Here is a 15,365-nt window from a genome sequence, read left to right on the forward strand (position 1 = left end):
CCCCGGTGCCAGGCGCTCGGCCGGGCAGCCGCCTGCCCAAGCCCTGCCGGCTGGTCCATCCTCTCTCCCCCCCCCGGGCCCCTCCAGCCCCCTCCCAGCCCCACCGCCGCCGCAGGAGGAGGCTATATTAGGAAGCAGCCCTGCACCAGCGCCGCGCCTTCTATAGCCGGCCGCCGCAGAGCCGGGGCGGAGTTTCCGCGCCCGCTGCGCTTCACGGGGTTCCCCGGAGAGGTCGCCCCCCGGCCGGGCAGGGTAGGGCAAGCGCCCCGCGGAAGGCGGCTCGGGTGGTTGTCGCTCGCCCGCCCACCCACCCGCCTGGAAGGGGGAGCCCCGCGCCGCCGCCGCGCCTTCTTCCTACGAGCAGGTGAGCGAGGCTGGGGCGGCGCGGACGCCCGGGACGACCCCCGACCCAATTCGTTTCTCCCTTGGGACCCCTCTCTCTCCTCCGCCCCAAAACCCGCTGCGAAGGTCCCACGCCGAGTCTTGCGGCTTCTGGGTTTGTAGAAGGGGAAGAAACTCCGCCGGACTTTGCTTGGCCCGTGGGAATTTGGGGTGGGGTCTGCGGAGGACACGGGCTATCCCTGAGGAAGACAAGGTGGAAAGTAGGACCCCCCAATTCTTCTGGATAAAAGGGGGGAAAGGAGGGGGGGAAAACTCTGGCGGACTTTTTTTAGCCGGTAGGAATTGGGGTCCCGGGACCCCCTGCGGAAGCCCACCCCCCACGTGTATAGTCGGGGGAAAGACCCCCAATTCTTCCCCCTTTGGAACGTTGGCTGGATAGAAAGGGGGGAGGGGGAGGAAGGGAAGGAGGGGGAAACTGCCGGAGTGGGAATTGGGGTGGGGTCTCGGGGCGAAACCCCTCCCACCAACGTGAAAAGTCGGACCCCCAGTTCTTATGGCTTTGGGGCTTTGGCTGGGTAGAAGGGGAGGAAACTCTGGCGGACTTTTTCTGGCCCATGGGAATTGGGGTCGCAGGACCCCCTGCGGAAGGCCCCCCCTAAGTGGAAGGTCGTAGGGCAGACCCTCAATTCTTCCCCCTTGGGAACTTTGGCTGGATAGAAGGGGGGGAAACTCCGACGGACTTCGTTTGGCCTGTGGGAATTGGGGTGGGGTCTCGGGGAGAGTCCCCCTGCTGAAGGCAACGTGGAAAGTAGGGAACCCCCCCCCCCAATTCTTCCAGCTTTGACTGGATAGAATGGGGGGGAAGGGAAGGGGGAACTCTGCCAGACTTTTTTTGGCCCGTGGGAATTGGGGTCTCAAGACCCCCTGCGGAAGCCCCCCATACGTGAAAAGGACCCCCAATTCTCCCCCCTTTGGAACTTTGGCTGTTCCAAAGAAGGGGGGTGAAAAGGAGGGAGGGGGAAACTCCGTGGGACTTTTTTTGACCCGTGGAAATTGGGGTGGGGTCTCAGGGCGAGACCCCTCCCACCAACGTGAAAAGTCAAACCCCCCAATTCTTATGGCTTTGGGGCTTTGGCTGGATAGAAGGGGGGGGGAAACACTGGTGGGCTTTTTTTGGCCCGTGGGAATTGGGGTGTCAGGACCCCCTGCGGAAAGCCCCCCCTAAGTGGAAAGTCTTAGGTCAGACCCCCCAATTCTTCCCCCTTGGGAACTTTGGCTGGATAGAGTGGTGGGGGGGGAAGGAGGGGGAATCTCCGCCAGACTTTTGACCTGTGGGAATGAAACCAAAGATACCCCCCCTTTTTTCCTTCTCTGCCCCCCAGACCCCACAGACATGCCTAAAGGCTCATCTTTAAACAAACTAACATTAAAGGAACTTTTAGCAATCCTGGTTTAGTCTCCCATGGGCTAAGGATCCATCAACTGGGATTACAGGACTTTAGGGGCTGAATGGAACCTCCATATCCCAGCGCAGTCTATCAGGGAACCCCAGTTTAAAGCAGCAATCCCCCAAACCCATCCTTTCCCTGACACACACACACACACACACACAAACACACACACACACACCACACACATTTTTTTAAAGTTTTTATTTTTATTTTTTAGAAACATATCAATGCACGAACAGGATGCGTCCCCTGAACTGTCACACATTTTGATGCAGATAAAATAGTATTAATCATATTTGTTTCATTTAACAAGCTGATATAATTCCAGGAATCGTACACACATTGATATTAAATTATAATCTTTCATTATTTAGGGTTCCAATATTTCCGGTGTGTTGCTCTCCATGCCTATTGAACTTGTTCCTCCCTCCCCCCCGGACCTCTCCCCCAATTCCAAATGGCTGCTGGTCCTGCTTTCAGCTTCTTAGATTTTTGTGGTGGGTATGATTCGCACTCAAGGCTGGTCTCGTTAAGTTTCTCTCTGGCAAAACTACTGAGCAATTTTTGGTTAAAAAAAAATAAATCCATTAAAAGTTGGAAGCTTTGGGCTCAGAATAACAAAGTTGAAGGGGACCTCAGAGGTCTTCTAGTCCAACCCCCTGCTCAAGCCCATATTTGGGAAGCAAAGGGTGTGACTTATGGATAAGAGCTTAGAGCATTTCCGTCCTCCTTAAAAAGTGGGTATCGCAGGGCGCTATAAATCCCAGATCCTAGTCCTAGGAGGGTCAGACTAGATGACCCCCAAGGTCACTTCTGACTCCTGTTTTTCTCAGATTACAGATAGTCATTGACTTTCGACCACAACTGAGCCCAGAATGTATGTTGCTAAGTGAGAAATTTGTTAAGCAAATTTGTTGGCCCCGTTTTGCGATTTTTTTCCTTGCCATCGTTGTTAAGCAAATCGCTGCCGTTCTCCAATGGCCGTTAAGTGGACCTGGTTTCCCCATTGACCTTGGCTTGTCAGGAGGTCGCAAAAGGGGACCCCATAACTTTGGGATCGTCATAACTGTGAGTCATTTGTCAAGCATCCGCAACGGTCATAAGGGAGAAAAAATGGTCACGAGTCACCGCTTCAGTGCTTTTGGAAGTTTGAACCGTCACTAAATGAAGAGCTGTAAGTCGAGGACTGCCTGTTCTGTCTAGGCCTGGCTGCCACCCATTGAAAAGCAGTACAGGTAGTCCTCAACCTATGACCACAATTGAACTCCAAGTTTACGTGGTTAAGCAAGGCCCCATTTTTTCACCGTTCTTGCCACCGCCGTTAAGTGAAACGCTGCAGTTGTTAAGTGACCCACACGGTTGTTAAGTGAATCTGACTTCCCCGTTGACTTTGCGTATTAGAAGGTCGCAAAAGGGGAACCATGTGACCCCGGGGGACACTGCGACCGTCGTAAGTGTGAGTCAGTTGTCAAGTATACAAATATAAAAATCATGCGACGATGGGGATATTGCAGCGGCCTTAAGTCCCTTTTTTCAAGCACTTCAGTCACTAAACGAGTAAGGTTGTAAGTCGAGGACTATCTGTATTTGTGGGGTGGCTGGCACAGTAGCCCCAGGCTGGTGTCCGGACTCCATTTTCCGGGCAGAAAAAGAAGATTTCTATAAGAAAATCCCCTTTCAAAACAGATTTTAATATCTGAGCTGGGATTTGTGATGGTCCTACCACAGCAGGGACAAAGAATTAGGGATAACACAACAAAATTGTACAAAAATTAGAAGTGAGAACTGCAGTTTGGCCAAACACAGCAAAAATTAATCCTGTGGAACTCACCGCCACATGACGGAGCAGCAGGGGTGGGAACGGCAGACTGCATCCTTTGAAAAGATATTGGAGGTTTTATGTATTTATTGTTGGAAAAAGTTTTTTCGTTTTTATTTCTCTCACATAACATTCACAAATATACAGGATTAACTCTCATTAATCCAGTGTTTCTCAACCTTGGCGACTTTAAGTCCTGTGGACTTCAACTCCCAGAATCCTCCAGCCAGCACAGCTGTGCTGGCTGGAGGATTCTGGGAGTTGAAGTCCACAGGACTTAAAGTCGCCAAGGTTGAGAAACACTGCGTTAATCATATTTCAATATTTTCAATATTTATAATCGTTTTTCCTCCTCCTCAAGTTAAGGTTGCTTTCTCTACCATCCCTTCCACGCGTCTCATTTTATAACAACCCTCCTCCTTCTTCTTCCTTCCCCTTTTTCTCCTTCCCTCCCTTCTTCTTGGGGTCTCGGGGTGAGACCCCCTTGTGGAGGACCACCCCCAATTCTTCCCCTTTTGAAACTTTGGCTGGATGGAAGGGAGGGGGGTGGAGTGAAAAGGAGGAAAGGATCTTAACTTTTTCTGGCCCGTGGGAATTGGGGTCTCGGGACCCCCTGCGGAAGCCCCCCCACCCATCCCAGGTGGAAAGTCATAGGGCGGACCCCCCAATTCTTCTCCTTCCCTCCCTCCCTTCTTCTCCTCTCCTCCTCTCCTTCCCTCCTGTCCTATGGGGATTTTAGAGAGGGGATTATCACGGCCACCACCAGGGCCTGGCTGGGGAGGGGGTGGGTGGGGGGATCAAGGGAGTGGATGTGTTGAGCCCCCTGCCCTTTGAGGCCCTTGCCAGGCGGGCATCCACTAAGCCCTTTTGATTGATGGGCTTTGCAAAGTTTTCGCACACCTCTCCCGAGCCAGGATTTCTCCCTTGGCCGTGATTGGAGCAGGAATGATGCTGCCTAAACCTTTTCGGGCTGTTGTGGCCGTCAGACCTGAGGCCAGTGCCCAGTTGGCACTTGGGCCCTTCCCAAACCATTGCCAGTTTGCATAACCGTTGGTGAATTGAGTGAGGGGCTGTGCAATCATTTAATACCTGTGGGTTTCTAATTCCCAATCCACAATAGAGCTGAAAGGGACCTTGGAGGTCTTCTAGTCCAACCCCCTTCTCAAGCAGGAGATGCTCTACAATTCTGGACAAATGGCTGTCCAGTCTCCTCTTGAAAACCTCCAGTGATGGAGCGGCCATAACTTCTGGTGGCAAGTTGTTCCACGGGTTAATTGTCCTCACCGTCAGGAAGTTTCTCCTTAATTCCAAGTTGCTTTTCTCCTTGATTCTTTCTATTTCTATTTTATTTCTATTCATTGCCCTTCCTTCCTTCTTTCTTTCTTTCTTTCTCTTTCTTTCTTTCTTTCTTTCTTTCTTTCCTTCCATTCTTCCTTCCTTTCTTTTCATTTCCCTTCCTTCCTTCTTGTCTTCCATCCTTCTTTCTTTCCTTCCTCCCTCCCTCCCTTCTTCCTTCCCTTCTTCCTTCCTTTGTTCCTTCCTTCTTTTCATTTCCCTTCCTTCCTTCTTGTCTTCCATCCTACCTTCTTTCTTTCCTTCCTCCCTCCCTCCCTTCTTCCTTCCCTTCTTCCTTCCTTCCTTCCTCTTCATTTCCCTTCCTTCCTTCTTGTCTTCCATCCTTCTTTCTTTCCTTCCTCCCTCCCTTCTTCCTTCCCTTCTTCCTTCCTTTGTTCCTTCCTTCTTTTCATTTCCCTTCCTTCCTTCTTGTCTTCCATCCTACCTTCTTTCTTTCCTTCCTCCCTCCCTCCCTTCTTCCTTCCCTTCTTCCTTCCTTACTTCCTCTTCATTTCCCTTCCTTCCTTCTTGTCTTCCATCCTTCTTTCTTTCCTTCCTCCCTCCCTTCTTCCTTCCCTTCTTCCTTCCTTTGTTCCTTCCTTCTTTTCATTTCCCTTCCTTCCTTCTTGTCTTCCATGCTACCTTCTTTCTTTCCTTCCTTCCTCCCTCCCTCCTTCCTTCCCTTCTTCCTTCCTTCCTTCCTTCCTCTTCATTTCCCTTCCTTCCTCCCTCCCTCCCTCCCATCCATCCATAGAATAATAGAATAACAGACTTGGAAGGGATCTTTGAGATCTTCTAGTCTAACCCTCTGAACCCTTATACGTACCATTTCAGATAAACGGCTGTCCAGCCTCTTCCTTAAAAAACCTCCAGTGATGGAGCCTCCCACAACTTCTAGTGGCAAGCAGGTCCACTGGTTAATTGTCCTCACTGTCTGGAAGTTTCTCTTTAATTCGCTTCTCTCCTTGATTAGTTTCCATCCTTTGCTTCTCCTGCCTGCCTGCTGCTACGTTGGGGAACAAGTTGACTCCTAGAATTCCCCAGCCAGGCAGGAATTCTGGGAGTTGAAGTCCACAGATCTTAACATTTATGCCATTTTGCCCCCCTCTCTTGACCCATCGCTTGGGGCAGGGATGTGGAGCTGGAGAAACATCTCCTCAATCTTGGCTTCCAGGAACAGGAGCCTGTCGTGTTCTGTTAGATGTTCTTCCCAATCCAACATTTCTCAGCCTCAGTCACGTGATGATGGGCGGACTTCAACTCCCAGGATTCCCCAGCCAGCTCTGGAATTCTGGGAGTTGAAGTCCACAAGTCTCTAATAGTTTCAAGGCAGGACACCCTTGAGTTCAGTAGCAGGGGTCCCAAAGCAAAGAGGAATAACCCTCCTAATCTAGAACTCACTTGCAGGGGCCCAAAAGATATAAAGGAAATAAAGGAACAGCTTTAGAGGAAAACCGAGACGGCAGAGGAGGAAAACTGCAGCTTTGGAGACTGGAAACCGGGGAGGAAAGAAAAGTGGAAAGGAGAGCAGATTTAATCAACCTGACATCCTTTGATCATCTTCATTTTACGACCCCGCAATCCCTTTGTCAGGTGGAGGCTGGGCTACTGAACAGAGCTGAGTGTTTTAATGGCCGGATGCCTTTCCCTGTTGCCAATGGGGAGTTTTGTTCGGCAGATCTATTCTCATTATGCCCAGAGAGAGAAATATCGGCCTCTACCTAGGATCATTCTGACATTCTTTTAATTCATGCCCAAAATTGTGACTTGTCCACCTAGGCGCTGCGGTGGTCCAGCTGCCCGGCTCATCTTATTGTCTCTCTCTCTCTCCCCCTCCCCCAGCGCCCGCCCACATCCCACGCCATGAGTCGCCGGGTGGTTCGGCAAAGCAAGTTCCGGCATGTCTTCGGACAGCCGGTCAAAGCTGACCAGATGTATGAGGACATCCGAGTCTCCAAGGTGACCTGGGACAGCTCCTTTTGTGCCGTCAACCCCAAGTTCCTGGCCATCATCGTGGAATCGGGAGGAGGCGGGGCCTTCATGGTACTGCCCCTGAGCAAGGTAGGTGGGCTTGAGGAGGGGCGGGGAGTCATCCCCATGGGGAGGGGGCATCCATTGAGGGCCCCCAAGCTTTGGATTTTTGCCCCCGAGGCGCTCCATAGCTATTCACAACAACCTTGCGAGGGAGGTTATCCCCCAAAAAAATCTATCGGAAAGTGAGAGGAAAGAAAAATACATATAAAAAGAAGAAAAAGAGGAGGAAAAAAAGAAAGTAGGAACGGGATTAGTAAAATAAAGTGAAATATGTTAATCTTGGTGATGGTATGTAGCTAATTAAGATGTGATTGAACTAGACTGATATTATTAATTGTGCAAATTATTAAGTAAAATGTTGATTATAAAATACTGAACTTGAAGAGATATGTTACCTATAGAAAATAAATGGAAATGAAATGATCAATTTCATTTATTTCTAAAAGGATGAAGATGACAAGCTTTATGTATGTATATATGTATGTATGTATGTACGTACGTACTGGTATGTATGTATGTGTATCTCTCTCTATATATATATGTATGTATGTATGTACTGGTATGTATGTATGTATGTGTATATCTATCTATATCTATATCTCTCTCTCTCTATCTCTATCTATCTAGCTATCTATCTATCTATCTATCTATCTATCTATCTATCTATCTATCTATATGTATGTCTTTGGTTATTCGGGTTTTCTCCCGCGTAAAATTGGAGGTGTCTTGGCGACGTTTCGACGAAGTCTCATTCGTCATCTTCAGGCTTCGTGCTTCTAGGAGCAATATATGTATGAATGTATATGTATGTATGTATGTGTATATCTATCTATATCTGTATCTATCTCTATATGTATGTGTGTATGTGTGTATGTGTATGTATGTATATATCTATTTCTCTCTCTCTCTCTCTCTCTCTCTCTCTCTCTCTCTCTCTCTCTCTCTCTCTCTCTCTCTGTATGTGTGTGTGTGTATATATATATATATGTGTGTGTGTGTGTGTGTGTGTATGTATGTGTATATTTATCTATATATCTATGTATCTATTATCTCTCTCTCTATATATATATGTGTGTGTGTGTGTGTATGTGTATGTATGTATGTGTATTTCTCTCTCTATATATATGTATGTATGTATGTATGTATGTATGTGTATCTATCTATCTATCTATCTATCTATCTATCTGTAAGTAAGTATGTCTGTCTGTCTGTCTGTCTGTCTATCTATCTATCTATCTATCTATCTATCTGTAAGTAAGTATGTCTGTCTGTCTGTCTGTCTGTCTATCTATCTATCTATCTATCTATCTATATGTAAGTATGTATGTATGTATGTATGTGTGTGGGTGTGGGTGGGTGTGGGTGTGTATATGATTTAAAATTGGAAAATATGGGAAGAAAATAATACGGCTAAAATGGGAAATGGAAATACAGTGTAATATGAATTATGTATATATGAAAATGTTAAAGGGAGTAACCGGACAATACTCTGTTTACAAAAGAAATTTAAATATGTAACAAAAAATTAAAAAAAAACTTTGCTTTTTTAAAAAAAACCATCCCTGCGAGGGAGAGAATCCCTTTGGCCTATAGCTGGCAAACCTATGGCACGCCTGCCAGACAGAGCCATCTCTCCAGGCACGCCAGCCGTCGCTCGATGCTCTTCCAGTTGGTCTTTGTGTGTGATGGAAACCATGATTTGACCTCTTAACACGATCAACAGCCCAACTTTTGAGAAGGACGCAGAGAAAGGGACGAAGGAAGAGTAGTAAGGATGTTCAGGGGATGAGAAATGGAGGGGCTAGGAGGAGGGATGGGAAGGGGTCAAGCTTGGGTGCATTTAATCTTGAGAAAAGGAGGATGGAAGTGGAGATGGACAGGACTTGGTCAACCGCTGAAGGACGTCAACGGAAGAAGGATGACTCATATCTTTTTCTTCTTTGGCTCCAGTGTCCGAGATGAGGGTTAATGGATTGGATTAAGATCATGTTTCTCGACCTCAGCACCTTGACGATGGGTTCGTTAACCGGATTCGTTTTTTTATTCTGGGCAAGGAAGGTGGTTTTTTTGGAGTCCCTTTTCTGGAGGGGTTTGAAGGCCCCCAAAACCAAAGCCAACTTTGTCTACTTTCAGGAATGGGAGCCCATCATGTTCTGGCATCCTCACCACTTGGATGGTCTTCCTTAATCCAATGTCTTTCAACTTCAGGAACTTGACAGTGGTTGGACTTCAACTCCCAGAATTCCCCAGCCAGCTGTGCTGGCTGGGGAATTCTGGGAGTTGAAGTCCACCCATTGTCAAATAGCTGAGGTTGAGAAACATCATCTTAAGCCAATCCATCATCCCACATCTTAAAAAGCCAAAGACATGACTCATCCTTCTTCCGTTGACGTCCTTCAGCTGTTGACCAGTTCCTTCCAGCTCCCCTTCCGTCATCTTTTCTCAATAAATGTACCCATTTCCACTCCTTCCCATTCCTCCTCCTCGCCTTCATTTCTCATTCTCCTGAATATCCTTGATACTCTCCTTCATCCCTTTCTCTGTGTCCCTCTCAAAAGTTGGCTCGCAAGATCGAGATGAACCCAACGGAACAACGAATGAGAACATTCTCCGTTCAGTCGTGACCTATTCTTGGCAATTCTCTCCGGCCAAGTCTTTCCGCGTCTTCTGAACTTACACTATGAGTAAATAGTCTCCCCTGATTAGGGGACGTGATGGAAAACACCCCAAACTGCAGGAGATCGAATCATTTCTTTTGGCCGGTGACATTAAGCCCACTCTCTCTTACACAGCACAGAACAAAGAGAAGGATTTCCTTACAACCTTGTGCAAAGTTGGTGTGAGTGTGTGCATGCACACCCGTGTAACAGACTCCAGCCAGGAGTGAGAAATCGGTTTGCAACTGATGAGGAAATGGAATTAACAGCGAGGAGAAGTGAGTTCCCTTGAAAAGGAAGAGAAGATGCTACAATTGAAATGTGGATTTGTTCCTTTGACGCACAAAGGCGCCGGATCTCAGTGTTATTTGCACAAGCTGATCCCTGCAAAAAAAGAAAAAGAAAAAGCAGGCCTAAGAGAGTAGAACAGAACAGAGAAACAGAGTTGGAAGGGACCTTGGAGGTCTTCTAGTCCAGCCCCTGCTCAAGCAGGAGACGCTAGACCAGTGTTTCTCAACCTTGGCAACTTTAAGTCCTGTGGACTTCAACTCCCTGAATTCCCCAGCCAGCTATGCGAGGGAATGGGAATTCTGGGAGTTGAAGTCCACAGGACTTCAAGTTGCCAAGGTTGAGAAACACTGGTCTAGCGTCTCCTGCTTGAGCAGGGGGTGGACTAGAAGACCTCCTCTTAATTCCTCTTAATTCCACATTGCTTCTCTCCTCAATTAGTTTCCATCTGTTTTCCTTCCTTCATTCCTTCCTCCGTTCCTTCGTTCCTTCGTTCGTTCCTTCCTTCCTTCCTTCCTTCCTGCCAGCTAGCCAGCCTGCCATCCATCGAATTACAGTGCTGGCAGGGACCTTGGAGGTCATCTAGCCCAACCCTCTGCTCAGGCAGGAGACTCGGGACAATTTCAGACAGATGGACTATCCAATCTCTTCTTAAAAACCTCCAGTGTTGGAGCACCCACAACTTCTGGTGGCAAGCAGTTCCCCGGGTTGAATTAACGTTTTGGAAATGTGGGTTACTCTTTAGAATTCCATAGACATTTAGGGCGGGTCAAAATATGCAGGTCATCCTCGACTTAACAACCACATTGGAGACCAGAATTTCCACTGCTGAGCAAGCGCGTTGTTAAGTGAGCCATACCCGATTTGACAACCTTCTTTGCCATGATTCTTAAGTCCCATCACTTGGTTGTTAAGTAAGTCACATGGTCATTATGCAACTCCAACTTGATTTTGCTTATTGGAAGCGTTGAGAAGGTCAGAGGGATCACGTGACCATGGGGTGCTGCAAATTTTGTCAGCGCCGGTTGTGGGTCACTTTTTTGTTGTTGTTTTGCAATTTTGAACCATCGGTAAACAAATGGACGTAAGTCGAGGACTACCTGTGCTGGGTAAACTACAAGCAATTCATGGAACATCAGGAAGATTACAAAGGTTCAAATACGACTTGCAAATTCTATCACAATGGAAGTCAACAGAACAACAGATTAAGAGAGTGGGAAGGGACCTTGTAGGTCATCTAGTCCAACCCCCTGCCCAAGCAGGAAACTCTACACCATTTCTGACCAATAGCAGCCATGTCTCTTCTTGGAAGCTTCCAGGGATGAAGCTCCCACAACTTCTGAAGGCAACTTCTCTTCCATGGGTTGATCAGAAAATTCCTCCCTATTCCCAGGTTGAATCTCTCCTTGGTCAGTTTCCATCCATTATTCCTCATCTGGCCTTCGGGTGCCTTGGAGAGTAGCTGGACCCCCTAACTCCTCTCTGGGGCAGCCCCTCAAATACTGGAATGCTACTCTCGTGTCTCCCCTGGTCCTTCTCTTCTCTACATTGGCCATACCCAAATCCTGCAACCGTTCTTCAATATGTTTTAGTCTCCAGGCCTTTAATCATCTTCTTTGCTCCACTTTGCACTTTTCCCAAAGTCTCTTCATTCAGATTAACGGAGTTGGAAGGCACCTTGGAGGTCATCTAGTCCAACCCCCCTGGCCCCAAGCAGGAGACCCTACACCATTTCTGACAGATGGCAGCCCAGTCTCTTCTTGAAAGCCTCCAGGGATGAAGGTCCCACAACTTCTGAAGGCAACTTCTGTTCCATGGGTTGATAGTTTTCACTGTCAGAAAATTCCTCCTTATTTCCAGGTTGAATCTCTCCTTGTTCAGTTTCCATCCATTCTTCCTTCTCTGGCCTTCAGGTGCTTTGGAGAATAGCTTGACCCCCTTCCTCCTCTCTGAGGCAGCCCCTCAAATATTAGAAGATGCTCTCCTGTCTCCCCTGGTCCTTCTCTTCCCTAGACTGGCCAGGCCCAGTTCCTGCAACCGTTCATCGTAGGTTTTGGCCTCCAATCCCTTCATCATCCTGGTTGATCTTCTCTGCATTCTTTCCAGAGTCTCCACATCTTTTTATAGTGTGGTGACCAAAACTGGATGCACTACTCTAGGTGTGGCCTTACTAAGGCTTTACAGAGTGGTATTAGTCCCTCCCTTGATCTTGATTGTATCCCTCTGTCATTCAAACTTTTCCTCCTGTTTTTATTTGACGTCTAAAAACTTCCAGACACACATGAAGGAAGAGCCACAGAAGGCCACTGCAGCTTTCTCCAGCCACCAGACGTGGAATTGACAAAACCCCAAAGCTCCCCGTGTTTTTTCCCCCTGCTCCTTACTCCTCCACCCATTGACATCATTTCTGTCGTGGCTCAAGGTTGTGTACGATGTCCCCACAGACAGAGGCAGGGCACTGAGGTGGGGATGTGTGATGCGTTGCTCCCAACTCGGGCAAAAAACGGGAGATGGACAGAGCCAGTGGGACCTCTGCTGGCCCCCCCGTCTTGCCCTCCAAGGACAATTTCCAGGTGGCAGAAAATGGTCTGAAAACAGCCTGAAAAATGCCCAGAAACTAGGCATGTGTGCACCCAACAGCTGGTGTTTGGGTTTCCGGTGCTCTAGTGCGTGCACATACACGCACATGAATGCATGTTCCGATTTGGGTACTTGGTGCCGAAAATGGTTCGCCATCACTCTACTCGGTTGTCCAAGCCCAAAATTTCGAGCCCGGCGGCAGAAGGGATTCTGTTGTAAACAGAGGAGTGGAGGACTCTTCTCGTGAAATACCTCTGGACCCTCAATTGTGTTAATACAATACAATAGCAGAGTTGGAAGGGACCTTGGAGGCCTTCTAGTCCAACCCACTGCCTAGGCAGGAAACCCTATTCCATTTCAGACAAATGGCTATCCAATATCTTCTTAAAGACTTCCAGTGTTGGAGCATTCACAACTTCTGGAGGCAACTTCTGTTCCACAGGTTAATTGTTCTGACTGTCAGGAAGTTTCTCCTAGGTTGCTTCTCTCCTTGATTAGTTTCCACCCATTGCTTCTTGTTCTGCCCTCAGGTGCTTTGGAGAATAGTTTGACTCCCTCTTCTTTGGGGAAACCCCTGAGATATTGGAAGACTCCCATCATGTCTCCCCTGGTCCTTCTTTTCATTCAACTAGACATCCCCAGTTCCTGCAACTGTTCTTCATATATGTTTTAGCCTCCAGTCCCCTAATCCTCTTTCTTGCTCTTCTCTGCACTCTTTCTAGAGTCTCCGCATCTTTTCTACATCGTGGCAACCAGAACTGGATGCAAATATTCCACGTGTGGCCTTACCAAGGCCTTATAAAGTGGTATTAACTCTTCACGTGATTTTGATTCTCTCCTTCTGTTTATGCATCCTAGAACTGTGTTGGCTTTTTTGGCAGCTGCTGCCCACAGCTGGCTCCTATTTCAATGGTTGTCCACTAGGACTCCAAGATCCCCTTCACAGTTACTACTATTGAGCCAGGTACCACCTATACTGTACCTGTGCATTTCGTTTTTCTTGCCTAAATGTAGAACTTGATTTTTCTCACCCTTGAATTTCATTGTGTTAGATAGTGGCCAATGTCTGATATATATGTTACTGATATATAAGAGCCAAGGTGGCGCAGTGGTTAAATGCAGCACTGCAGGCTACTGCTAGATCAGCAGTTCAGCGGTTCAAATCTCACCGGCTCAGGGTTGACTCAGCCTTCCATCCTTCCGAGGTGGGTAAAATGAGGACCCGGATTGTTGGGGGCAATATGCTGACTCTCTGTAAACCGCTTAGAGAGGGCTGAAAGCCCTATGAAGCGGTATATAAGTCTACTGCTATTGCTATATATAATGTGGCTTCCAGGCAGATGAGCTGCATTTGAGAATGTTTTGCCACTTTGTGAATTTCTCTCCCCCCTCGCTGACGTCCTCCCTTCTCTTTCCTCTTCCCTCCTCAGGCAGATGCCCTCTAAGTGCCCCCTTCTCTCTCTCTCTCTCCCTCTCTCTCTCTCTTTCCCCCCACTCCCCGCCCTTCCTGTCCCGGGCCAGCCAGCCAGCCCGAGAGATGGACTGGAGCAGTTGTCCGGCTGAGTCACAATAATAAGTGACTCACTTTGGGAACAAAGAGGAGGTCAAGCGGAGAAGGGGGGGCAGTTTTTCCACGGCTCAAATTTCCCTGGGCTGGGGGGGGGGTGGCAGCAAGGTGGCCCCGCTCAAGGTCAGGGTGCCTAGAGGAGAACGCCAACACCCAGCGGGCCTCTGCGTGGAAACGGGTGTGTGTGTGTTGCAATTGCTCACCCAGGTGTGTTTCCTGCTTTGCGCTGTGCCACGTTTTCTCATTGGGCTGCCTGTGGTCGTAAGTCGAGAGCAGGTACTCCTCGACTTACGACCACAACTAAGCCCCACCGTTTTCTGTGTCCGAGCGAGTGTTTTGTCCCGTTTTATGACTTTTCTCGCCACAGCCGTTAAGTGAACCTCTGCCGTTGTTAAGGGCCGATAAGCGAATCTGGCTTCTTCCGTCGATTTGGCTTGCCGGAAGGTCGCAAAAAAGGGGAACGTTGGGACCCCCGGCCGGGATGCTGCGACCGTCATAAGTACGAGTCGGTGGCCCAACGGCTGGATTTTGATGGTGGGGAGGTGCGACGGGCGTTAAGTGTGGGAAACGGCCCTAAGACAGATTGTCCAGCGCTGTTGTAACTCTGGAGGGTTGTGAAGCAGAGGGGCCGGAGGGCCGGTGGGCAAAGCTTGGCGTTTTGGCTTTGCCAATGTTGACTTGACATTATGGGGTGTTTTCTTCCTTTGGCTGTTTTCCTTCGGCTCAGATTCCCTTTGAAAGGGAGTCTGTGAGGCCAACGTCCAGGATGCCTTTCTCTCCACAATGGATCAAGCCCAGGGGTTGCATTTGCCCCCCCCCCAACAATGACCTCTGACCTTTGTGGCCTCTCTGCTTTCGATTCCCCTTCCTCCTCCTCCTCCTCCTCCTCCTCCTCCTCCTCCTCCTCCTCCTCCTCCTCCTCCTCCTCCTCCTCCTCCTCTCCACAACTCCTCATTCCTTCTAGCAGGGATGCCATTACCTAGTTGGGTGGTGAAACATCTGCAAGAAAACCACCAGGCTCAGAGAGCACCAGGGACCCCACAGTCCTCTTCCTCCTCCTCTTCCTCCTCCCTTCTAGTACTGATGATGTTACCTAGTAGGGTAATGAAATGTCGGCAAGAAAACCACCAAGCTCAGAGAGCACAAGAACCCCACAGTTCTCCTCCTTTTCCATCTTCTTCTTCCTACTCTTCCTACTCCTCCACCCCATTCCCTTCTAGCACTGATGATGTTACCTAGTAAGGTAAAAAAATGTCTGAAAGAAAACCACCAAGCTCAGAGAGCACAAAGGA

General features: G+C 48.5%; 1 protein-coding gene across 1 annotated transcript in view; it reads left to right on the forward strand.

The window, feature by feature from the left end:
• The first annotated feature begins 312 nt into the window (after positions 1-312).
• CORO6 (coronin 6) overlaps positions 313-15,365 on the forward strand; it is a 44,070-nt gene continuing 29,017 nt past the window's right edge. Inside the window, 2 exon segments of the mRNA XM_087702805.1 lie at positions 313-364; positions 6,790-7,008. Of these exon segments, the coding sequence (XP_087558931.1) occupies positions 6,811-7,008 (198 nt within the window). The 5' untranslated portion in view covers positions 313-364; positions 6,790-6,810.

The sequence above is a fragment of the Thamnophis sirtalis genome, unplaced genomic scaffold, assembly GCF_051295495.1.
Source record: "Thamnophis sirtalis isolate CommonGarterSnake01/CBP01778 unplaced genomic scaffold, rThaSir2_p1.2 scaffold_17, whole genome shotgun sequence".
In the NCBI taxonomy this organism is placed as follows: domain Eukaryota; kingdom Metazoa; phylum Chordata; class Lepidosauria; order Squamata; family Natricidae; genus Thamnophis; species Thamnophis sirtalis.